The sequence below is a fragment of the Gymnoscopelus braueri genome (assembly GCF_963280865.1).
Source record: "Gymnoscopelus braueri genome assembly, chromosome: 7".
NCBI lineage: Eukaryota > Metazoa > Chordata > Actinopteri > Myctophiformes > Myctophidae > Gymnoscopelus > Gymnoscopelus braueri.
The window spans coordinates 33,774,956-33,801,540 of record NC_137608.1 but is presented as its reverse complement, the minus strand read 5'-3'; the positions used below and the strand labels follow the sequence as shown (position 1 = coordinate 33,801,540).

General features: G+C 43.3%; 1 protein-coding gene and 1 pseudogene across 3 annotated transcripts in view; one reads left to right on the top strand and one right to left on the bottom strand.

The window, feature by feature from the left end:
* Positions 1–26,585, bottom strand: part of unc5db (unc-5 netrin receptor Db) — a 288,363-nt gene that overhangs the window by 52,973 nt on the left and 208,805 nt on the right. For both annotated transcript variants that reach the window (XM_080434213.1, XM_080434214.1), the window contains 3 exons: positions 24,776–24,964; positions 17,210–17,587; positions 12,347–12,431 (listed from right to left, as the gene is read on the bottom strand). In XM_080434213.1, coding sequence (XP_080290339.1) covers positions 12,347–12,431; positions 17,210–17,587; positions 24,776–24,964 — 652 coding nt within the window. The remainder of the gene's footprint in view (positions 1–12,346; positions 12,432–17,209; positions 17,588–24,775; positions 24,965–26,585) is intronic.
* On the top strand, positions 3,346–7,540 carry LOC308088226 (chemerin-like receptor 1; annotated as a pseudogene). The gene is made up of 4 exons: positions 3,346–3,426; positions 3,690–4,719; positions 7,052–7,197; positions 7,480–7,540. The product of its transcript is annotated as a chemerin-like receptor 1 (transcript).

The following is a 26,585-nucleotide window of genomic DNA, read 5'->3' as shown; positions in this document are numbered from 1 at the left end:
CGGACCCCACCATCTCAAAATATTTAGTTCCGCTTAAAAATATACATATTCAATGATTTGCACACATTTTTCAAAAAATAGCGCAGAGTGCCGCACTACGAGCTTGTAGATCTGCTATTTTTGAATAGCCAAAGAAATCTAAAAATGACTTTCCCGGACTAAATGGCTTAATGTGAAGAGTGGCTGAAGGAGCAGATTACCTTTAGTACCGCAAGATGGGAAGGAGAGAGAGAGAGAGAGAGAGAGAGAGAAAGAAAGAGAGTGCGACTGAGAGAGAGAGAGCGTGTGACAGAGTGAACGCCAGAGTAAAACAGAAAGAGAGTGACAGACAGACAGACAGACAGACAGAAGAGAGTGACGGACAGACAGACATACAGACAGAATAGAGTGATAGACAGACAGACAGACAGAATAGAGTGATAGACAGACAGAATAGAGTGATAGACAGACAGAATAGAGTGATAGACAGACAGAATAGAGTGATAGACAGACAGAATAGAGTGATACAGACAGAATAGAGTGATACAGACAGAATAGAGTGATAGACAGACAGAATAGAGTGATAGACAGACAGAATAGAGTGATAGACAGACAGACAGACAGAATAGAGTGATACAGACAGAATAGAGTGATAGACAGACAGAATAGAGTGATAGACAGACAGAATAGAGTGATAGACAGACAGACAGACAGAATAGAGTGATAGACAGACAGACAGACAGAATAGAGTGATAGACAGACAGACAGACAGACAGAATAGAGTGATAGACAGACAGACAGACAGACAGAATAGAGTGATAGACAGACAGACAGACAGACAGAATAGAGTGATAGACAGACAGACAGACAGAATAGAGTGATAGACAGACAGACAGACAGAATAGAGTGATACAGACAGAATAGAGTGATAGACAGACAGAATAGAGTGATAGACAGACAGAATAGAGTGATAGACAGACAGACAGACAGAATAGAGTGATAGACAGACAGACAGACAGAATAGAGTGATAGACAGACAGACAGACAGAATAGAGTGATAGACAGACAGACAGACAGACAGACAGAATAGAGTGATAGACAGACAGACAGACAGACAGAATAGAGTGATAGACAGACAGACAGACAGAATAGAGTGATAGACAGACAGACAGACAGAATAGAGTGATAGACAGACAGACAGACAGAATAGAGTGATAGACAGACAGACAGACAGAATAGAGTGATAGACAGACAGACAGACAGACAGAATAGAGTGATAGACAGACAGACAGACAGAATAGAGTGATAGACAGACAGACAGACAGAATAGAGTGATAGACAGACAGACAGACAGAATAGAGTGATAGACAGACAGACAGACAGAATAGAGTGATAGACAGCGATGGGAGATAAAAATAGAGAGGGATCAACAGTAGAAATACAGGCTGAGAGAAAGAGAGAGAGGGAGAGCGAGGGAGAAGAAGACAGAAAGTGACAGACAAAGTGAAACAGAGAGGCATAAAGAGCCTTAAAAGAGCCAGAGGGGGAGGGAGGGAGAGAGAGAGAGAGAGAGAGAGAGAGAGAGAGAGGGGGGGGAGGGGGGGGGGAATCTAGCATCACACCTCTCAAAAGGAGCACCCGAGGTTTCTATCCCTCTTTTCTCAATTCCACATGTCACCAGGATGAAGGGGTTCTGTAGCCGGGGCTCCGCTGGGCCCCTAGATGAGGTGCATTATTTAAAGTGAGTGATGACTCACCCCTCAGGGACCCGAGGAGGAGCCGTTGTGCAAAGTGGCAGATCGGGGACCGGCGGTAGAGGTAGGAGAGGAGACAGCCAGCTTAATAAACGCACACATTAACACGCTCCATTAGACACACCTTTATTTGCTTCTTGTCTCCCCCCCCCTCCACATGTGCGCGCACACACACGCGTACGCACACGCGCGGACACACACACACGCACGCGGACACACGCACGCACGGACACACGCTTCTACCCACAGCTGCCTTGTGGTTTCTGAACTTTTCATTTTTTTTATTGCAGAGCAATAAGGTAGCGAGAAAATAGTTTTTCAGACATCATGCCATCCCACTAGATCCCTTCTAATGTGTCCCAATTTGATTGAATAAATAACAATAATGAAAAGTAATAATACAAAATGAACAGATAAATAAGTAATTAAACAAAAATAAAAAGACATTGGAATTGGTTTCTTAGTGAGGTTTCAAAGGGAATAAATGAAATGGTTGTGTGTCACTGCATGTCATCCCTCAACACTGAGTTGACTGGGAGGGATTAAAACAATATATATTCAAAGATTTGCACACATTTTCACGATTTTTCAAAAATAGCAGATATACAAGCTCGTAGCGCGGCACTCAGTGCCGCGCTATGAGCTTGTATATCTGCTATTTTTGAATAGCCAAAGTGTAAAATAATGCTTTTTAGCTCAAATGAAAAAGTGACACAGATGCGTTCCAGGTCTTAATGGGTTCAATATCATGTAATAACAATGTATTTATGCTTATTAATAATCTGTTGGTCAGTTGGTGCTGCTTCAAAGATAGTGTGGGTGCCTGTGATAGGGTCCAGGATACAGCTGACCAACATTTAGATAAGGAAGGGAAAGACCAGAACATAATGTTTTATGGTTACTGGAGCACTATGACATCTGCTACAATTATAGCCTAGACTTGGAGAGGTGGTTACAATGCAAGACTTAAAATTGAATTACACCTAGTTTTGCACATGCTGTGGTCTTATTAACGCTCGTCAGGGCCTCATTCTAGGAATAATCAGGCACTACTTATTGAGGGAAGCATCTCCGAGGGATGATATACTGAAATAGATTCCTGAAATGAGGCCTTTAAGATTGGGAGGGATTTGAAGGATGTCATCAGTAGTAGGGACCACCACCCTGATTGAGAATCAACCTGGGGACCACTGTTGTGTTGGGTGAGATTAGAGCTAAGATTAGTGCTTTGCTAACACTTGCTACTGTATGCATTCCATGATACATACCACTGTTTCTCAACCAGTGGTCCATGGACTACACAGACACATGCAATTATATGGCCACATTTCCTAATAATGATGACTCCATCAGGCAAGCCGGTACACTTCCCCTTCTTGAGATTCAATTTTTTTTTTCTTCTGTGGAATTTCTTGCAACTGAAAACTCAAACTGAAACTTCCCAGAAACTGACAACATTGACATGTCAGAGAAAAAAAATATTGATTTCTGATTTAGAAGGCATTTGTAGAATTGGCCTCAGGTCTGAATGAGGGACTGAGTGAAGTATATAAGCTGCCATTTCTGGTCTCTCTGCACAAAGGAAACAGGCTGTTTTTAAACCACAACATAGATGCTACAGGTTGCTGCTGGTCCTGTTCACCGACCACAGTTTGAACAAGACACTTCACTGACGGACGCCTCTTCAACACAGGTATCTTTTCTTTTTCTTTCTTTATCATATAGACATGATTGCTATCTAGAATATAGAGCTTTTTAAAACTTCTTTTAACGTAACTAAATATGAATGAATATGAGAAACATTTTAACAATATAAATCTGGTATGGGGTCCCTGGCACCAAATCATTTCAGTATAATAATACATGGCCTGTTAAAACAAAGCATTAACCTTTCTGTTATTTTAGGTTTTAGGACGATGGAGATTATGATCACAACTGCTGCTTATCACAATAAAGAATGAGGAGTATGAGGAGTATGATTATGCTGAACTTCTAAAATCCCTCCACATCGTGTCCCTCGTCTTCTACAGCCTGGTTTTTGTGCTCGGGATGTTGGGGAACGGTGTCGTCATCTGGGCGACGGGCTTCAAAATGAAGAAAACCATCAACACTGTTTGGTATCTCAACCTCGCTGCGGCCGACTTCCTGGTTACCGCGTTCCTGCCCCTGGACATCACACGAATAGCCCTGGACGGCCACTGGCAAATTCATGTGCAAAATGGGCTTTACCATTTTCTACATGAGCATGTATGCCAGCGTCTACATCCTGATGGTCATCAGCGTTGACAGATGTGTATGTGTGGTGTGTCCAGTGTGGGCCCAGAACCACCGCAGTGTCAGAAAAGCATCGTGGGTGAGTCTGGGTGTCTGGGTGCTGGCTTTGGCTCTCAACTCCTCATACTTCATATTTACTGACACACAGGCCGACCATGAAAAAGACATCATCTGGTGCGTAGACAACTTTGCACCCAACGGTAACTACAGTACGCCCGAAATGAGCCAGTTGTCGGACTTTCGATATGGGGTCATGCTCATCACTCACATCCTCATGGGGTTCGTGGTCCCTTTCACCGTCATCGTCTCCTGCTATTCTGTCATCATCTACCGGCTCAGGAATAACCGCTCCCTGGCTGGCCAATCAGGTCGCCCCTTCAAAATCATAGCAACTGTTATCACCGCATTTTTCCTGTGCTGGGCCCCCTATCACATCATGTCTCTGATTGAGTTTGTGAATTACCTGGTGACACACAGTGAAACACTGTATCATGTGGTCACCATCGGGTTTCCCATAACTTTCTGCCTGGCGTATCTCAACAGCTGCCTGAACCCGCTGCTGTACGTGTTCATGGGTCAGGATTTCAAGGCTGTGTTCCGCAGCTCTATCCTAAAGGTGCTGGAGAAAGCCTTCACTGAAGAGCTGCCTCAGACCAACACTCCCACAAACCCAGGGAGCACCCGTCAAGAGACTGCCTCGTCTGAGACACAGGTTTAGGGTTGTCTTTGAATGTACTTTAATATGTAAATGGATTTTCTCCTCAGTAGCCTATGTTCTTCAAGATTGAAACGATGATGAAAAATATCCAAAATAATATGTTGAAGTAACAGTTTTAAAAAACAGTATTTTTTGGAGGTTCTTTATGACATGTATCTTTATTTTTTTGAGTTTCCTCTCTCCCTGTCCTCCCTGCTTTCGTTTCGTCTCCTTTTTCTAAATAACAAAATGATGGAGCTTATGCAAAATATAATATTTCACCCACTTCTTTAAACACGTAAACCAGTGCTGAGACAATAAAGTTGCTTCTTGAATCAGGTTTCAGTTTATAATTGTACAGTCATAAAACACATTTAAAATGTGTGGTAGTTTGTTTTGGTCATTGGATTTGTATTTAGCAGAACTATGGCCCTATGGACAGAAGTGGAAGAGGTTTTGGAGGCCATATAGAATTATTTGTTTACAAATATTGAGACTTCATGGTTTAATGTTTGTCAATCTGCAAGTTCTAGCGCTCTGCTTTTTGCATGTATCTCTCTTTCTCTCCATATAAAATGATAACACTTTGCTTAACTCCTGAGACCACAGGCCACGTTGAATGAAATGCTAGTACACCAAGTCCAATTCCGTTTTCAATTTACTATCCATGGGGATTCTGATGAGGTTGTCCCTGTTTGTAATTTCCTAAAGCATCTAGCAATAATACAACATTTTAGCTGTATTTTAAATTGCAAGTTCTACGGAATTCAGTGGAACTGCAATATACGTGGAAACACTTTCAACATAATGAAACAAAGAGAAAACAGGGAATCAAAGTAAAGCATCAACTACTGTATACGTCGACAATGCAATTTAGATCCAAGTGGATAGCAGAAATAAAGATTCATGCCGCGGTCCTTTCCCCGAGTTCACATGACATCTCAGGCTTTGTTCCACAGTACTGTACAAAGACGTGTGCTTCAGCTGGATGGGGGATTATAAATTGTCACATACAGGTATGACTTTGAGAGCAAAATGCTTGCCTGTCAGCCGTAAGCGACCTGTCCAGACATGACAGACCAGATAGGCTCGAGCCCTGTGGATAGCTAATGTCTCATGGCCCGAAGGCTGACACATCTCAGCCACGTACAGTAGTCAATGTCACACCGATAGGCTGTTTCAATTCTACTGTCAGCTACATACCACGGCAGTGGAAGTCGGCTAGTAAGGTGAGAAAGAGTGGGAGCAAGATTATCTTATTAGGACTGATTCTCGATTTCAGATGTCCAACCAGGCAGTGATGGAAAAAGTACTCAAATGTTTTACTTAAGTAAAAGTAACAATACCTCAATGTAGAAGTACTCTGTTACAAGTAAAAGTCCGGAATTCAAAATGTGTAAAAGTACAAAAGTATTGGTATCAAAATGTACTCAAAGAACCAAAAGTAGAAAGTACTCATTATGCAGAATGTCCCAAGTTCAAAATGCATAAAAATCTTTTGAAAATAGCCGATCTACAAGCTCACAATGCGTCGCGATGCGACGCATTGTGAGCTTGTAGATCTGCTATTTTCAAATGGTCGAAATATACATAGGGCTGAAATGGTTCAAGTATGTTTTGTGATAATAATCTAAATTTGCAAAGTAACTAAAGCTGTCAAATAATTGTAGTGGAGTAAAAGTAGGCTACAATATTTGCCTCTGAGATGTAGTGGAGTAGAAGTAAAAGTGTTGAAAATGGGAAATACTCCAATAAAGTAAAAATTCCTCAAAAGTGTACTTAAGTACAGTACTTGAGTAAATGTACTTAGTTACTTTACACCACTGCAACCAGGCAGTCTGGAGAGTTTAAATACAGACTCTTCAGGACAGCAGAAGGGTTACCAAGTACCATTACCTCCACCAGAAGAACACGCACGCAATCAAACAGTTACGCACGCACACACATACATTTGTTAGCTTGCTTGTTTGCTGTCTTGCTTGTTAGAAAGTCAATTCATGGCTTAGATCACTTTCACACTTCTAAAACAACATATGCTGTCTAGAGTCTAGAGTACACATCTGACATAATGTGAGCGATGGATTTCCTTTGTGCATGAATGTATATTCCAAACACAGTAGTTTCAAAGTAACGCTACAGTTAATTAAATTTAACGCCATTCAACTACAATCAATTTTCACTCATTCAAGTCCTCAAAAACGAGTACCTCTCATAATGACGGGATCCCATTTCTACCCCCAGGCACTGTTCCTTAGTTAAATATTTCACCAACATGTGAGTCCTCCAACGCTCAAAAACCCTGTCATGTTCCACCACCTCTCATTTGTGATTTTTTTTTTTTGGGAAGGTCTCGCCTTTCTTCTGTGACTTTGTTCAAGCCGAGACGAGCAAATGCGGCGTGACACATCAGAGAAAGCTGGACGGCCTGGTGTTTCTCCGCGGGGTAGGGCAGGCACGACCAGAGCCCCCTCCCCCCCCTCCCCCACCCCCCTGGTGAGGGGGGCTCAGTCCATTGCTGGGTCATTGCCTGCACCGTGATGGGAATACATAATATACGTATACTACCAAGATGAAAGGCCTCTGGAGACATCTAGCTATTCGCTCCCCCCCCCCCGCCATTGCGGATTGTCCATCAGTGAAAAACACTGCATTCATCACTGCCTCCACCGTTGCTTAAACAAGCCACCCGAGGCCGTGACTTGCTCCTCTAGACTGACACACTGTTGACAACATCTGGTGAGTGTATAACCACATATTGACTCTCCCCTGGAGAAGCGGAGGGGTGAAGGGGAGAAATGGGAGGTTTGACTTTGCCTCCTCTGAGCCTGACGGCTAAATTAAGCGATATATTGTAGAAACCCTGGGGCGCTCAGCACCAACTTAACTTTCTCCGTAGCACAGATCAAAGGCCTGGACGACTACCACCTGCAAGACATGTCTCTACGTTCGCGTATTCATAGTGTGCGTTTTAAATGAAAAACCCTGTGAATGACGCCTAGAGGACTTCCTGTAGAGAGAAGGAGAGTGCACTGCTGTGACCCATCTGTCAGAGAGCCCAGCGGTAAAAACACAGGTACGTGGGCAGGGGGTCCGCTGAGAGGATGTACACGGAGAGGGTCACTGGAATATATGACATTGTGTCTGTGTGTGAGTCTGTGTGTGTGTGTGTGTGTGTGTGTGTGTGTGTGTGTGTGTGTGTGTGTGTATTGCAAATATTTTGAACATCATGGTCGCAAGGGTCATTCAGAAACCTCTACTTTAGAATTCTATTGGGCTCGCCTTAGGATCAAAAAGCTACATTTACATTTACACAGAACTTACTTAAGAATAGAATAGTTGTACTGGACAGTATGTACTTAAGCAATATTACACGATAGCCAATCCTTAGAATCAGTTCACTAAAGAATGTGTTCAAATGATTCGTTCACCAGATCGTTCTGTGCTTGACTGGAGCTCTGACTGTGTAATTCCACTCAACTGCAACGCAGTCCAATGGCAGTTGGAGAAGTAATTTCCACCCGGGATCAGAGTTCATCCACTGAGAATGCAAATAAAAAACGACCCAAAAAAAATCCTGTCTTTTCCTCGATGTTAAACGTCAATGTCATCAGTGGTGGAAAAAGTACTCATATTCTTTACTTAAGTAAAAGTACCAATACTGCAATATAGAAATACTCTGTTACAAGTAAAAGTCCAGAATTCAAAATTTACTTGAGTAAAAGTACAAAAGTATTGGCATCAAAATGTACTTAAAGTACCAAAAGTAAAAGTACTAAAATGTTTTTAAAATAGCAGATCTAAAAGCTCACAACGTGTCGCAACGCGCCTACGTATAAAATAGGGCTGAAGTGGTTAATGTATGTTTCCTAATATCATAATTTATATATGAAAAGTAACTAACTAAAGTTTTCAAATAATTGCAGTGGAGTAAAAGTACAATATTTGCCTCTGAGATGTAGTGGAAATTGTACACAAAAAGTACAGTACTTAAGTAAATGTACTTAGTTACTTTCCACCACTGAATGTCATGGGGTCAAAGAACGATGTGAAGGAGAATTCACAAAGACAACCGCAGTACTAAGAGAATCTAACTGCAGGCTACTTTAATTATACAGCCGCACATGTTATTGACGTGGGTCTGCCTGGTTAAACTATAATGTTCTGATGATGGACCACAAATAAACGAATTGTCTCTAGGCTGAGATGACATTTGCAGTTAAGTATATATTTAATATTCTTGTCTGTCTATCATGTACAAGCACAAACACACTCTCTCTCTCTCTCTGTCTCTCGGTCTGTCACACACACACACACACACACACACACACACACACACACACACACACACACACACACACACACACACACACACACACACACACACACACACACACACACACACACACACACACACACACACACACACACACACACCATGACATGTTGGCTAGGATTCTGTTAGATTTTGGTCTTGACTTTTCCAAATGGCTGGAGCAAGGAATTGTGGGGAACGCAAATCTCCCTTTCATAAAGGATGGTCCAGTGTACCTTATGCTGAAGGAGATAAAGAAAGGAAGCAGTGAAGCGCCTTCCCTTAGCATTTAGAGAATTTGACCGGCTCTTATCACGTCTGCCTCTTAGATACTGTACATCTGGGTCATTGCACACTGTTAGGAACCATCCTGAGCAAAATAAGACTATTCGGCTGCACCCTCGAAGCCATTCGTTCTTGCTGTCATTTAACCCTTTAAGACAGGGAACGCATCCGTGTGTCATTTTTAGATTTCTTTGGCTATTCAAAAAGAAGATATACAAGCTCATAGCACGGCACCGAGTGCCACGCTATGAGCTTGTAGATCTGCTATTTTTGTAAAATCGTGAATTTTTTTGCAAATCGTTTATATAAATTTTTAACTCAAATCTTTGCTTCTGGGGGTCCCTGGAACAAAATATTTTTAGATGGGAGGGGGTCCGCAGACAAATACATATTATTTAGGGGGTCCTTGACATGAAAAAAGTTGATAATATAGCAACATAAGTAAAAAAAAAAAAGTTTAAAAATGTCGCTTTAAAAAAGTATATATATATTCAAACTAAAGATTTGCACACATTTTCACGATTTAAAAAAAAAATAGCAGATCTACAAGCTCATAGCGCAGCACTCGGTGCCGCGCTATGAGCTTGTATATCTGCTATTTTTGAATAGCCCAAAGAAATCTAAAAATGACACAGATGCTGCGTTCCCGGTCTTAAAGGGTTAAGAGAGACACAAACTCCAAGATCAGATTTGGTTCACTGAATGATATTCAGTCATTTGTTCGCAGGGATACAAAGTCACAGAATGATTTGTTCAGTGAATTAGATCATCAGTCATTTTGTTCACTGACTCAAGTCATTTCGTGTACTTTGCACTTTTAAAAACGGCAATAAAAATGTTCAATTCAATTCAATATTCAATGTTCAAATCAATGGTTCCATAGGGATACATAATAAACCTTATGCTGCCTTCCTAGTAGCGACAAAGTGACAGGCTACAGGCCATTTTCAATGGAAACCGGCAACATGGAGACACAAACTGTCGCTGCGTGCAGGGCCGTGTTAATGTCAGAATGGGCCCTAGGCAAAGGCCAATTTTCGGACCCCCCCCCCCGTGCATTTTTTTTGGTTTTATACCGGGTTTATTACTTCTTTGGGTGTTTTTGTTACATTAATTTGGTTAATTCGGTTAATTCTGTACTGTAGTTTGTCTTTCAGTATTGTCTTTCCAAAAAAAAAAAAAAAAAAAAGTTTTTTTTTTCATTATTTTTTTCCATGGGTGCATTTTTGGCCCCCCCTCTCCGACAGGACATAGGCATTTGCCTACATTGCCTGTGCTTAAAAACGGCCCTGGCTGCGTGACAAGCTACAAAAAGCTACAGAAACAGTTGAGCTGGCTTCAACTTATTTCGGCGCTCCAATGACAGGGAACTGTTCTTTTTAACCCAAGCCTATATATAAATTTTCCTTCATATTCTTCTCGCTTTTCGATCCCATACATGAACACACGCTTGATGACGTCAATGTGCGTGTTGAGAGTTTGAGCAACACTTCAACGGCGACTGGGCAATAGTGTAGCTGAACACACTTGGTCGTTTAGGAGCTTTTGTCACTAATTAATGTGACCGCAGCATCACCGCTCACTTAATTCAGCTAGCACAGAAAGTCTGTTCAAACCGTCCCTGAAATACTGTGGCCAGAGCGTGGCCAGAGAGAACCCCACAAATATCATTTATCAGATTCAGTTGTACAGTGTTACAGTCAGTGCCGCTTTAGACTCCACGGGGGCCCTAAGCATGCGCGCGCGCGTTTTTTTTTGGCGGTTCTGGGCGGATTGGGCCCGTTTTTTTCGCGGTTCTGGGCGGATTGGGTCCGTTTTTTTCGCAGTTCTGGGCAGATTGGGTTTTTAAAAAAAAAGTGCGTGTAGGGAGAAGCGGCCCTAGTTACAGTTCCAATTCTGTCTGCTCATCGTTTTTGTTTCATCACTTCCAATTTCACTTATTTATCCTGTATCCTGTACGAGTTCTTTGTCCTGTTTGGATAAAATTGGTATCCTAAACTGAAAATGTATTTTGATTTTCTGTTTACTACAGAGCTGTAAGAGACCCCTGTTACTGAACAAACACTCTGTCGCAATGATTGGAGTATTTAGCACTTATTTTAAGAAAAAGTTAAAACCCCAGCACGCCTACTGGAACAGGATTCTCCTTCAGAAATAGTCAGTATGGGTTATAAGTCAGATCCACCATATTATTTAAAGCAACAGAAGGGCTGAATCACAAGTCAGCATGTGTTTGCATGGTTTTACAAGACAAAAATCTCAGGCAAGCCTCTGATTGGCTGGATTGTAACAGAAGTCTGTGATTGGCCCGTGGGTGGTCTATGGGGGTCAGTGGTTGGTCAATTCATTTATCCGTCACACATTTTGTTGTTGTTGTCTTTGACCTTGAGCACCTTTCAACAGTTATGCCCCAGATGTTAGATATCTTATATCTTATCATGGCTGATAATATCATGACAAGCTGTTGATAATAAAGATAAATTCAACTTGGATCACTCATGATCTGGATGGGAATTTATATGTGGGAGATGACCAGGGTTGCCAGATATGCTTATTATAATTTCCCCACGAGATTTTATTTTAAAATAGTCGATCTACAAGCTTGTAGAGCTTGTAGATCTGCTATTTTGCGTGCACGCACGCACGCACGCACGCACGCACGCACGCACGCACGCACGCACGCACGCACGCACGCACGCACGCACGCACGCACGCACGCACGCACGCACGCACGCACGCACATCAACTTGTTTGAATTTCATTCCATGGCAATTATGACGCCAATAACACAGCATATTACATTTGCAACTGTATAATCCGTTTCAGCAATGCTTACGAGCAAATCAAAAACCGAACAGTGAACCAAGAATTGTTGCTACACTCGACGGTGTAGTTTTAATGAAAGTAATAACACATGAATAAGCAAAAGGGCTTTCAGATGAAAGGGGAACAAGAAAGGAGGCAAAGGTGACAGATGATAAGATAGGTGAGTAGTGACAGGTATAGATGGCTTATATGATACTTGGGGGTAAACTCTCAGCTCACCTCTCCTCTCCCTGATTGATCACCATGTACATCTCCCAGGACATATCTTCTGCCACCGCGCCATGGGGCACCAGCAAGCTGACCCCTGGAAAAACACACAACAAATATGTCAGTAGCAACAACTCCCAGAGGCTGACAGCATAGGGCAAGCTAAGGTCTTATTTAGAAAAAAATAAAAAATAATGAAAAAAAGTTCCCTGATCCTCTGTATCCTTCCACCGTACCGTCATTTCAAAAAGTGTAATAACGATAATAAAAAAGAAAACAAATAACAAACATGGTAGTCATAATTTGAATAATGGCACACATACATTTTTGATATTCTGCTGAAAACTGGGGTGAATTCAATTAATCTATTCAAGTTTTATAAATCCCAACTGTGCTTTGTATTTTTTACCTTAGAAAAAAAATAAAGTCCTTTGAGAGACAAGAATCAGAAAAACAACCCCAGCACAATCTCTTCTATTCGCTTCTCTTCACTGCTTTTTGATCTCCCAGCTGGGAGCTGTTGATGTTTGTTGTTCCCTAAACTTTTGCTCATGCAATACCACTCAAGAAGCGATCACTAACAATATACGCGAGCACACGCGCACACACGCACACACACACACACACACACACACACACACACACACACACACACACACACACACACACACACACACACACACACACACACACACACACACACACACACACACACACACACACACACACACACACACACACACACACACACACACACACAGCTAAAGCTTTACAAAGGATGTTCACAGAAGCAGAGAGGGAGATGTCAGATACAGTATAAACAAGGTTTGTGGCCAGGTCTTTTTAGAAAAGGGTTATTTAAAATAAACAAACGCACATATTCCACATTGCAGTCTGGTGTGTGCATTAGTGGTGATGGCTTTGTTGTTACATCTACCTGACGCAATCAAAGAAGGGTAAAATGCTGGAAATTGTGGCGAAATATCCACATCCACAACCTGTGTTTTGCTGAAAGTCACAGTCAGTCCAAAGGCCCATCATTATGGGTCCAAGCAGCAAAGCTTCAAGAACCCTATTGTTTTTGTTCTCATTATTTTTCACCGAAAAAAGTGTTGAGACCATGAGACCTAGACGCACCAAATTTGCCAGGTGAGTTGCGAATTCAACACACTACATAGAATGACCCTCAAGGACCTCAACGTGGTGCTGTAATAATGAAGTTTATATTTTCGCAATTATCTCTCAAAAAGAGCTTGGCCTTGAGCCAAACCTCTTTCATCATTTTAATCTCTCAAGTCATCTGCATCTTTGCTCCGCTGGTCTTCTGCTCTACAAATCTTCGACAATCTTTCTCGACATCTCATCAGAAAGCCGCTGGGCAAACACAGCAATGTGAAACACGTTTTCACTGAAGGTGATAAGCTTCATCAAATGTTTCTGAAAGTAGATTTAATGCCTCCACAGAGCATCGGCATAGTGATGACCAGGATGAATAGTTTTGGAGAAAACCAAGAATCTTACTTCTTGTTAACCCATTAAGACCGGGAACGCATCTGTGTGTCATTTTTAGAGTTCTTTGGGCTATTCAAAAATAGCAGATCTACAAGCTCATAGCGCGGCACCGAGTGCCGCGCTACGAGCTTGTAGATCTGCTATTTTTGAAAAGAAATCGTGACAATGTGTGCAAATCTATTAATATATATATATTTTAAAGCGAACATTTGCAACTCAAATCTTTGCTTCTGGGGAGGGGGTCCCTGGAACAACATATTTTTACAAATGTTCGCTTTAAAAACATATGTATATTTAAAGATTTGCGCACATTTTCACGTTTTCTTTCAAAAATAGCAGATCTACAAGCTCATAGCTAGCTATGAGCTTGTAGATCTGCTATTTTCGAATAGCCAAAGAATAGCCAAAGACATCTAAAAATGACACACAGATGCGTTCCCGGTCTTAATGGGTTAATTAAATAAGCATTACAGATGCTTGGAACTCCCTCGTCTTTGCTTGCAGCTACGTATTCAAATACAAATAGGTTTGCACTGTTACAACTCCATGGATTTCTTTCTAAGGAAAATTCCATTCAACTGTTTTGATTAAACACCGCTATGAGGGCCACTGTGCAGTGCTGTGAACAGTCGCCAGTTCAAAAGCTTAATGATTAGTGGCCAGTGTGGATGCTGTGTGTGAGTGCTGCACGTGAGTGCTGCACTTGAGCGACTTCAGCACTCACACCTCTCAACCAGGGAGACAAAACCGACTGATTACCCTGCACCCTCTTGAGGCAAGCCAAGGGCCCTTGGTACCCCACACACACACACACATACACAGGACCCCAGTAGAAGGGGGTATGCAAGTGCAACATTAGTTCGCATCGGCTGTTGACCTTCCAACAACAGGCAGCGGCACTCTCTCACAACAGGCCCTCATCCCAGTTGGTGCGTTTGTGTTGGCGGCCATGATAAGAATGTGACCTCTGTTTGCCTGAGAGAGAGACGCCGAGGTTGCAGAGGAATAACAATCAGCTATAACCTGCATTGGGAACGGCACTGATGGATCCTAGCAACAGTTTTTACAGCAGATTATAAAGATAGATAGAGCTTCATTAGCCATTAGATGTTTGCGGCAGCCTTGCTGCAACTTTAATGAACTTTAGACGGCGGTGGATATAGTCGGAAATGTGACCTCATAATTGAGTTCTGCTTTAATTAGGCATTCCCAAAGTTTCACACACATTTGTGTGCTGCTAACCTTGGGTTTTCTCTACAGTTCAGACTTTCATCTACGGTTGTGGTTAAATAATTCCTCTCATTCTGCATCCTTCCTGCAGCTGTTCTTCATTAGTACCACAGTCACTGCAGGGTACTTCTATGTCAAATGGAACTCAACAGGCATCTTGTAACACAAATCTCTAATTAGACCCTCAAGAAAAGTGTGGCAAAAATCCTTGATTATGCGGGCAAAAATCCTTGATTATGCAGGCTAAAAAACTTGATTTTGCGATGAAATATTCGGGGTTCTTATGTGATTTTATGCGTTGAAACTGTGGGAAGTTGCGAAATATGCGAAATATGCGGAAAGTTGCGGCGTATTATTATGCATATTATGCGTTGCAATGCGCATATTTTGCAATATAATATGCGAAATGTGTGCTTCATTGTTAAATGGTAAAATGGTAAATGGTGCTTTATCCAAAGCACTTTACAATATGAATTACATTCACACACACAAGGCACCATCCTGCTCATTGGGAGCAGTTAAAGGGGAAGACCACTCATTTTCAACATTGAACTGTCTGAAATGTCTTTAATACACCTTAGAGCTGTTGTGTGGAAATAAGAAAAAAGTCCCCCCCTTCTGTGTTGCCTAGAAAAGGATAATTGATTGAGGTCATGTGATCAGTGACACACGCAGGGTGTACTTTTGGCTCCGCCCCCTCAGCCAAAAGTACACCCTGCGTATGTCACTGATCACATGACCTCAATCAATTATCCAGTTCTAGACAACATAGAAGGAAAATCCTGTTTTGTTAAATAATCGTTAAACTGAACGTGTAAACATGGGCCCTTACACTAGTTAACCCCATTAACTCTTTGACTGCCAGAGTATTTTCATAAAGTACTCCCCCAGTGCCAGCAATTTTCGTGTTTTTTTATTTTTATATTTTGAATTTTTCTCATGAAAATAATTTAAGGGGACATAATGTAAAGACCCAGCACAAATCCGCCACTAGAGTGCAGCACATGACAGCTAGATCAGGTTGTTGGGTCTCTCTCAGCCTTCTTGATAGATTAGACAGAGAAAAACATGAAAACGGAAGTGACGTCGTCCCAGATTGTTTTGATCGCCAAAATGCCGTCGTGATACACGACGGCGATGACTGATCGTCACCCAGACCATAGATTATAGAAGAGAAACTGTCCGTTTGTCCGTCATACCGTGTGAAAGACCGTTTATTTACCTATTTTGGACGAAAATGACTGGGGAAAAGAATCAAAAACCGGAAACGGAATCCAGGTCATGAAACCGGATGCAGATGTCCGTGAAGTAAGTGGAACTCGAGAATAACATTGAATATTAAGCAGCATAGCGCAATCAGAGATTAAACAATGAACGCGCGTCCAGCGCGTCCAGCGCGTCGAGCGCGTCGACGGCCAACTGGACAAAGTAGCACTTGACGCGTTATCGCGTCGTCCGCAGTCAAAGAGTTAAGACCGGGAACGCATCCGTGTCATTTTAAGAATTCTTTGGCTATTCAAAAATAGCAGATCTACAAGCTCATATATGAGCTTGTAGATCTGCAATTTTCTTTCTTTTTTTAATGTTATGTTTTTTTAAGCGAACACTTTTAACTCAAATCTTTGTTTCTGGGGATTCTACAAATATCTTCTAAATCCTAAAAGTTTTTGTTTTCTTTAACTTATGTTGCTATAATCAGTGGTTCTCAAACTTTTTTCATGTCAAGGACCACCCAAAATGATATGTATTTGGCCGCGGACCCGCCCATCTCAAAAGATTTTGTTCCAGGTTCCAAAGATTTGAGTTAAAAATGTACAGTATATATTCAAAGATTTGCACACATTTTCACCATTTCTTAAAAATAATTCGCAGATATACAAGCTCATAGTGCGGCACCGAGTGCTATGAGCTTGTAGATCTGCAATTTTTTAAAAACAAATCTTGAAAATGTGTGCAAATCTTTGAATATACATTTTTATAATTTCTAATTAATACTTAAGACTTTCTAGCCAAAGAAATCAAAAACATTTAATGGATTAAATCAACACTCTGGATTTCAGGATGTGTTTATTCTATATTGTATTGTGTAATGTTGTGTCATTCTGCTAATAATAGGTGCTTTACGAGCTTCACCTGTGTTGGGCACCACCAGCCGCCCCCCGGGGTGTCCGAACTTGCCCGTGGTCCTCAGCTGTTCTTTGGTGGCGGGGGTGCTGAAGGGCCCGTTGGGGGTCAGCAGGCCCTTCTTGCGGCGGTCCACAGTGGTGGCGGCGCTGCAACAGTCTCGGCTCAGCCCCCGCGGGAACGTCTCTGGCAGTGAGGGCGGGGCCTTGGCGTGGAACTCCGCCCCCCGCTCGGCCACGCCCAGCGAAACCATGAAGGAGCTCTCGACTTTGACCTTGATGTCTGGCAGGGGGTCAAAGGTGTCCTGGAAGCAGAGGGGCGTGGTGTACGTCCGGCCCACTGTTAGGTCTGAAGGCTGGATCGCGGAGTTGAGGAGAAGCGGGTTGCCTGTGGAGACGGGAGAGAGGATAACAGCCACACTGTCATCCTGGTATGCAAGCACCCCACTAACAACTCTGGATCCATAACTCTGAAACCTTGTATCTCCATATTTAAACTTTTTATCTTTTATGTTATGTTTCGTAAATAAACTTTATTTATATAGCACCTTTTTAACCCATTAAGACCTGAGGCGATTCTTTAAAAAAAATCTAAATCCTAACAGTTTTTTGAAAAAAAATGTAAAAATATTTTTTCGCGATTTTTCAAAAATAGCAGATCTGCAAGCTCGTAGCGCGGCACTCGGTGCCGCGCTATGAGCTTGTAGATCTGCTATTTTTGAATAGCCAAAGAAATCTAAAGTGACACAGATGCGTTCCAGGTATTAATGGGTTAAACAAAGTTACAAAGTGCTTAAACAACATAACATCTGAGAGTCTGGGGGCTCTGATGGCAAAGGCTCGTTCACCCTTGGTCACCAGCCTAAACTTAGGAACAACTCGAGCCGAATCAGAGGACCTCAGGCTACGGACACGGCGGGCACATAGGGTTCCAGCAGCTCAGCTAGATATTCAGGTGCATTTTAGATTTCTTTGGGCTATTAACACATCCACCGCCAAGGGCTAATCTCATAATGTACTCACCAGTGCCAAGGTGTTTTTGTTGTTTTTTTGTTTTTTTCATGTCGCCATAGATCTTGTTAAAATCCTTAAGATTGAGCGCTACACGGTCTGTTTACATCCGCGAGATCTCCCTGTATCTCCCAGTGAAAACCACGTGTCAAACGGGGCATCCATGTTTGAGTTAGAGCGGATTACGTTAAACAGTGAAATGCGAGGAGAAAAAACTACAGGAAGAGAATTGAGTTTCAGTTTCGTCTGTAGAATGGGAGCGGGCGTGATCGTCAAAACCGGATCCCAAATAATTCTATTTCCTGTCATCAAACCGGAAACGGAAGTGGATAAAAAAAAATCCGAAAGTGCACCCGGACCGCGCATGCGCGAAAAGACCGCAGCCCGTAGGGCTACGGTCTCGGCGCTTAACAGTTGGATTTAACGGCCCGTAGGACTACGGTCTTGGCGGTTAATGTGTTAAGGCTGTTAAGAACTTTAAAAGTGACTGGCAACCAGTGTAGTGCAGCTAGTCCTGGGGTTATGGTAGTAGTGGAAATAACAGATCTACAAGCTCACAAAGCGTCGCGAATCCATGCCCGTGTTCATGATAACCCTCCCTCTGGTGGTCATTCATTTTGATTATTCATCCCCATTTCTGGTCAGACTGAATTAAATACATGCATTTCCTTTTGGGAGATGAAGATTGCCTGATACGTTTGATATTCATGTTTGACAAAAATATCACAATTTAACAATTTAATAAAAAAAATGGGTAAGGGTTAGGGTTAAGAATTTAAGATCATATCAAACTCTGATTACACGCTGAACAGTGCAATATCCCATGCGTCAACCCCAACCAACCTCCCCAAAAGCATCCCTGGCACCGGAATTTCATTCGTTTCGCTGACCGGCAAAGTTATAATTCATCATCGGCAACACATCCAAGTAATTCACCCAGCACAGCACCTCCATCACACTGGATGCTCGACATCAGAGGTTCACACACCGGTGACCAACCTTCAACTGCAACTAAAACAGCACGTCTTGGCAAAGTGACCAGTGGCGAGGGAGGATGGAGAGGGAAGGGGCACAACCTGGACAGGAGGTCCAGGGCTTGGAGCCACAGTCAGCATGTTGAATTTAATTAACCCATTAAGACCTGGAACGCATCTGTGTCATTTTTTTAGACTTCTTTGGGGCTATTAAAAAAAGCATCTACAAGCTCACAAGCTTGTACATCTGCTTTTTTTTTATATATATCTTGTGCGAATCTTTGAATATATATATTTATAAGCAAACATTTGTAACTCAAATCTTTGCTTCTGTGGGTCCCTGGAACAAAAATATTTGACAAATGTACAAATGTATTGAATATTTGCACAGATTTTCACGTTTTTTTCAAACATCTATCTATAAGCTCGGCACTCGTGGCCGTGCTATGAGCTTGTTGTAGATCTGCTATTTTTGAATAGAGCCCAAAGAACTCTAAAACGACACAGATGCGTTCCCTGGATTGAACGGGTTAACCAGCTTGATCTCCATAATCCATCTGCTGGATGGCGTCTCTCCCCTGCTATACATGCAAAGTCGTTTTTTTTCCCGCTGAAGGACAGGAGGTGGGGGTGGGGTGACGGGGTGGTTGGTGGTGGTGGTGCTCGGGGGGGGCACACGGGGCGGAGGTGACTGCCCTGTAAATGAACAGGAGCGAGTCCTTCGGCAGAATCCCAAAGTGGAAGCCACAACAACACAGGGTTGGGGGGGACGTGCTGGGAGTGCAGTGGTGGAAAAAGTACTCAAATTCTTTACTTAAGTAAAAGTACCAATACTGCAATATAAAAATACTCTGTTACAAGTAAAAGTCCAGAATAAAAAAAAATACTCGAGTAAAAGTACAAAAGTATTGGCATCAAAATGTACTTAAAGTACCAAAAGTAAAAGTACTAAATATTTGAAAATAGCAGATCTACAAGCTCACAACGCGTCGCGGTGCGACGCGTTGTGAGCTTGTAGATCTGCTATTTTCAAATAGGGCTAAAGTGGTTAATGTATGTTTCATTATATCATAGTTTATATCTGAATAGTAACTAGTAACTAAAGTTTTCAAATAATTGTAGTAGAGTAAAAAGTACAATATTTGCCTCTGAGATGTAGTGGAGTAGAAGTAAAAGTACTGAAAATTGGAAATACTCAAGTAAAGTACAAATACCTCAAAATTGTACTTAAGTACAGTACTTAAGTAAATGTACTTAGTTACTTTCCACCACTGGTTGGGGGGGACGTGCTGGGAGTGTTGGTGTTGTGTTAGTTCTCCTTCAGCGAACCGTTTTAGACAACTCACCCCAAACAAGACGGAACAAACCGACAAGGGGGGCGGCAAAACTACCGCCCTCCGCATCGATCTGGCAGCCTCCGCCGACACCCCAGTCGACGGCCTGCTGCCCCCGCCACGCGCGCCAGACCGTGCGCAACCACCGGTGTGCCAAGATAACGGCGGAGTCACAGAGTCCTTGCCGCCCCAGCTGTTGCCTGGTGAGGGGGGCACGAGGCGGGAGGCTAATGTTGTTTTATTTTTAGGGAAATCGTTAATTACAAAACGGGACAGAGCGTGTGTGTGATGTCGAGCGTTTTGAGTGGGGTGGGGCAGGCCGCTTGTGTGCGTCTCTTGTGTGTACGTAGCGTGTGTAATAATGTGTGTTTTTCTTCCCTTTTCTTTATCGTTTGTCTCTCTGCACAGTAGTGGTAATATCGTTGCTGTCAGTGCAGAAACCTTGTATCTCCATATTTCAACTTTTCTTTTTGGAAATGAATGTCCGACTCCTACTTCACCATAAGAGTGTCACCCAAGAGTAGTGAATATAGCCGATCTACAAGCTCACAACGTGTCGCAATGTGACGCATCGTGGGATTGTTGATCGGCTATTTTCACTATTTTAAAAGGTTTTTAAAATAATAATAAAAAAGGAACGTTTTTTGGACATAAAAGGTTTCCACCCGACTGCGAGGATATTACCTCATTATTTCTCTCTGATTTGTATTTACCACATGAACCCTCGCATCCCTATTCTGGCATTCTGGGGCCAAGTATAGACCCCTGGGGGACCGCGGTCAACAAAGAATAATGTTTTTAAGTGGTTAAGTGTATGAATAAAAGTAATCCATTTAAAACATGGATAAATGTGTTTATGTACTGAGTAAAATCCCTGGGGAACTCCACCTGCAGGTACACCTATAGTGGACATCACTGCCCTATGGGTTGACATCCATGCAGTCGTGGCTGATATTTTCACCCATCCCCCCCCCCTTTCTCCTCCCCTCCGGTCCGCAGGAGGAATAATCTGATTATTACTTGAGTGTGCATCTTTAACCCATTAAAGACCGGGAACGCATCTGTGTGTCAATGTTTAGATTTCGTTGGGCTATTCAAAAATAGCAGATATACAAGCTCATAGCGCGGCACCGAGTGCCGCGCTATGAGCTTGTATATCTGCTATTTTTTTTTTAAATCTTGAAAATGTGTGCAAATCTTTGAATGTATATATTTTGCAAAGGGAACATTTTTAACTCAAATCTTTGCTTCTGGGGGGGGTCACTGGAACAAAATATTTTGAGATGGGGGTCCGTGACCAAATACATTTACATCATTTTGGGGTTTGAGATTTTTCTGTTTTAACTGTTGGGATTTAGAAGACATTTGTAGAATCCCCAGAAGCAAAGATTTGAGTTACAAATGTTCACTTTAAAAATATATCGATTCAAAGATTTGCACACATTTTCACGATTAAAATAAATAAATAGCAGCATCTAGAAGCTCATCTATGAGCTTGTATATCTGCTATTTTTGAATAGCCCAAAGAAATCTAAAAAAATGACACCGATGCGTTCCCGGTCTTAAAGGGTTAAGAATGGTTGCCGCGTTGAAATGGAAAGGCAGCAGTGGCAGGGATGGGGAGAAGTTAATGAAATGGTCTTCAGGTTGAATACCTTGAGGGATGGGTTTGGAATTGGGCTTCTGATTAAAAATCACTCAGAAGCCGAGGTAATGTGGCGAGACAGGGTCAGGGCCAAACGCTCATTCGCTCATCCTCTTGCCTTCATGGCGTTACTACTCCGGGCGGGCAAGCAAGAGGAGACGGGCTGAAAGTGTTAAAAGAAGCATCTTTGAACACTGGCGAGGCTTTTTTTTTCTCCTTTTCTTCCCAAGGAGATTATTAGGCGTGGAGACTGGAGAGCTACTGATTGGCAATTATGTACACTTTAAACAGGTGGGGGGGGGTTTTCTCCCTGGAGAGAATGCATCTCTCCCTTCTTGCCGTTTGTTTACAAAGCGCATGATAACAAAATGGAATCAGCTGCACGGAACAAAAACAGGTCAGTGTATAATGGTATTATAGGGCCTCTACTGTAGAAACAAACTGGTGTTAAGAGGATGAGAACACCACAGGATGTTGGGTCTATATTTCAGAGGCTCCTTTGGCCCCGGCTGATGGAGAGGGAACTGGGGAAGGGAAAAGGAGCAATTGTGGCCGCGGCGTGGAAGGGCACAGCAGGCGGGCTGTGGGGGGAGAGAGAAGCTGGCCTATTTAAAACAGGATTGATGATCTGCCGGACGTAGCTCTGGCTCATCCTTTCCCCCTCGCTCACCCTCAGCAGACACCCACCCGACCGCCCCCCCCCCCCCAAAATCGCATGGCTGCTGCCAAGGGCTGGGGCTCACGGACGACTGCAACCAGGCCACACTGGGGAGACAACTGTGGATGCAGTTGCGGGGCTCAGTGCACGAGGAGGACTCGGGCAGCATGTATGTTTGTGTGTGTGTGTGTGTGTGCATGAGTCTGTCAGTGAAGGTGTGTGTGTGTGTGTGTGTGTGTGTGTGTGTGTGTGTGTGTGTGTGTGTGTGTGTGTGTGTGTGTGTGTGTGTGTGTGTGTGTGTGCCTGCGTGCACGTTTCACAAAAGGCTGGCCTGTCAAAGGATTCGGCCCGTGGATGGATCGCCCCACACCGCCACGATGGCTATCACTTGCACTAACCCAGAAGTGTCAGAGACAGCAATATGAATGCCCTGTAGCAAGGCTAGCCCTGGGACGGGACAGCCAACCTCTCTCCCTCCTCTTCCTCTGTCCCCCCCCCCACCCCCCCGCCACCCCCCATCCCACCCCCGCCGGCCGGACAACCCGCCGCCACCAAACAGAAGTTATTGCTGCGCACAACAAAAAAAAAAAAAAATGGAATTGATGTTCACTGTTCCATGCGCCTCACATTTATCCATCAGCGATGGCTTTTGGTTGTGGCCGGGGCAATCTGAAACCTTAGAAGAGATTGGTTGTGCCTGACAGTCAAATGGGTGGGGGGGGGGGGAGGGGGGTGGGGGTGGGAAGGGAGGGGGGTGAGTGAGTGAGTGAGTGCCCAGAGATTGATGATCTCCCTCTTCACAATAACAGAGGAGCAGGTCTGTCAAAATAGAAGGACAGGTCCCTCTCACTGATTATGGGAGGGGTGTAAATCCTGCAAGCAGATGGGGAGGGGCGGGGGGGGGGGGGGGTATGCACTGTGTGTTGTGTTGCTGCTCCGTACAGACAAACAGCATCAATCATATAGGCGGGGGGGGGGGGGCGGGGGAAAGGTGGCCTTGACTGTGCGAGCGAGGAGGAGGGGGGGTCCTCGACAATGGACATAACGCCGCCGAGCCTGCTCGACTCGGCCTTGTGCACATGTCGTCGTCCTCCACCCCGCTGCGTACGCCCCCCCCCCACCAGTGGTGGAAAGTAACTAAGTACATTTACTTAAGTACTGTACTTAAGTACATTTTTGAGGTATTTGTACTTTACTTGAGTATTTCCAATTTCCAATACTTTTACTTCTACTCCACTACATCTCAAAGGCAAATATTGTACTTTTACTCCACTACAATTATTTGAAAACTTTAGTTACTAGTTACTTTTCAGATATAAATTATGATATTATAAAAAACATACATTAACCACTTTAGCCTTATTTTATACCTAGGCTATTTGAAAATAGCCGATCTGCAAGCTCACAACGCGTCGCATCGCGACGCGTTGTGAGCTTGTAGATCTGCTATTTTCAAATATTTTAGTACTTTTACTTTTGGTACTTTAAGTACATTTTGATGCCAATACTTTTGTACTTTTACTCAAGTACATTTTTTATTCTGGACTTTTACTTGTAACAGAGTATTTTTATATTGCAGTATTGGTACTTTTACTTAAGTAAAGAATTTGAGTACTTTTTCCACCACTGCCCCCCACTCCCCAGGGTTGCCAGATCTGCTTATTATAATTTCCCCGCAAGATTTTATTTGAAAATAGCCGATCTACAAGCTCACAACGCGTCGCATCGCGACGCGTTGTGAACTTGTAGATCGGCTATTTTCGAATAGCTGATGTACATGTTAAAGTACTCATGTTGGCCCATAGTCGCTTCTTTTGGGCTGGTTTTCCTAGACCCCGGTTGCTTGTTTCTCTCACAGAATCTGGCAACACTGCCCCCTCCCCCCGCGAGCCCTTGCGGCTACACAGTATAACAGCGACCACCGGCTTTCTCTCTCTCTCGCTCGCTCGCTCACCTTGACGGGTGGTCTTGAAGTTGAACGACTGGAACCCCCCGGTGAGCGCCGACGAGTCGATGACGTCCACGCCGTACTCGCTCTGGTTCTTCCGGTACAGCATGACGGCCACCACGAGGATGCCGACGGCCACCACGCCCGCGCCGAGCCCCGAGTAGAGGGCCACGTCGTTACCGGAGCCGTCCATGCCTGGAGTGACAAGGAAAACACACACAGAGATAGGAGGCCGATTCAATGTGCTGTTTACAGAGACTTCCTGTTAAGACCTGAAGCCAAACAGTTTTCTGAAAAACGTATGTTTCTATATCAGTGGTGCTCAAATGTTTTCATGTCAAGGACCCCCAAAAAGGATATGTATTTTGGCCGCGGACCCCCCCCCCCATCTCAAAATATTTTGTTCCAGGGACCCCCCAGAAGCAAAGATTTGAGTTAAAAATGTTCGCTTTAAAACAATATATATTCAAAGATTTGCACACATTTTCACGGTTTAAAAAAAATAGCAGATCTACAAGCTCGTAGCGCGGCACTCGGTGCCGCGCTACGAGCTTGTATATCTGCTATTTTTGAATAGCAGATAGCAGCCTTTTTTGAATAGCAGAGAGCAGAATTTTTGAATAGCCATAATGCTTTTTTTTTAGCTCAAATGAAAAAGTGACACAGATGCGTTCCGGGTCTTAAAGGGTTAATTAGTTTCTTTTTCATATTTACTGTACAATGATACCCTCCTGATGGGGGCAGTTTGAGCTGAAAACATGCACAGTATAAGTATCAATGTCTTTTTTTTTAAAATGTTTGCACATTAACATGTTGCCTTGGCCCCTTTTCCTTGAGAAAACGTGCACAGAGGCTACTGGGCTATAGGAGATGAAAGCGCCGCGATGGAGATAATTGTGCTATTATGAAGATGGTGCAAGGACACCAGACCCCGGTTATATGAAGGATTACTTTTGGCTGTGGCGTGAAAATGTTCAAAAATGAAATGAAGAGGTGGAATTAGGGGAAGATGGAGTGGGCCAGCTGTCGTATGTCTCTTTATGATACATAACGCCGCTGCAGATGTGACTAAAAGAACTTGTAAAAATTATTACCCCTAAACGGTTATACACCGCCGTCCGCCACTAAAAAAGCCAATAACATGGAAGGGTAAGGAGACTTTTCTTTTTGCAGACCCACTGGTCTATGTCCAATAGCCCCTTGATGGATGTCTCACTGAGAAGGCAATTGGAGCACATGCTTTGGAAGCCAGTGGTCACCAGTGGTCACCGCGAACGATCCGAGGCTAATTAATTAGAAGTAACCTTGGCAGTGTGATCACTCACCAGATGCCCAGAATCCCCCCATTCAAACGCCCCTAGTTGAATCACTGGACCCTGCATACCGCAGCAGACTCAAGGCACCAGGCGTGCATTTTGCTAAACGTGACAGGCTAATGAAGGCTCATTAGGTAAAAAGCAGGATGTTAGAGTTGGGGCTGTGTGTGTGTGCAAAGCTACAGCGGTAGCACCTGACAATCATTTTTAGAAAGGCGCGGTGCTGCAGACGGGGGCCAGTGGGAGTGATTGAAAACCGCCATGGGAATGCGAGGACAGCGCTGCAAATTGGTCAAATTAGCTCATTTGCAATGATTACACTCCATTAATCCTCCACAATATAGCACATGTTCACTTGTCACAACCGATCTGTCTCCCAGGCTTCAGAGCAGAAGCGAGAAGCGCAGCTGTGATGTCACGCTTGTCATAAATGGCGGGCACCAAGTTATGGCAGGAACGTGTAATGATTACTTGCTGGGGTTTTAAAAAAAATGAGTTTC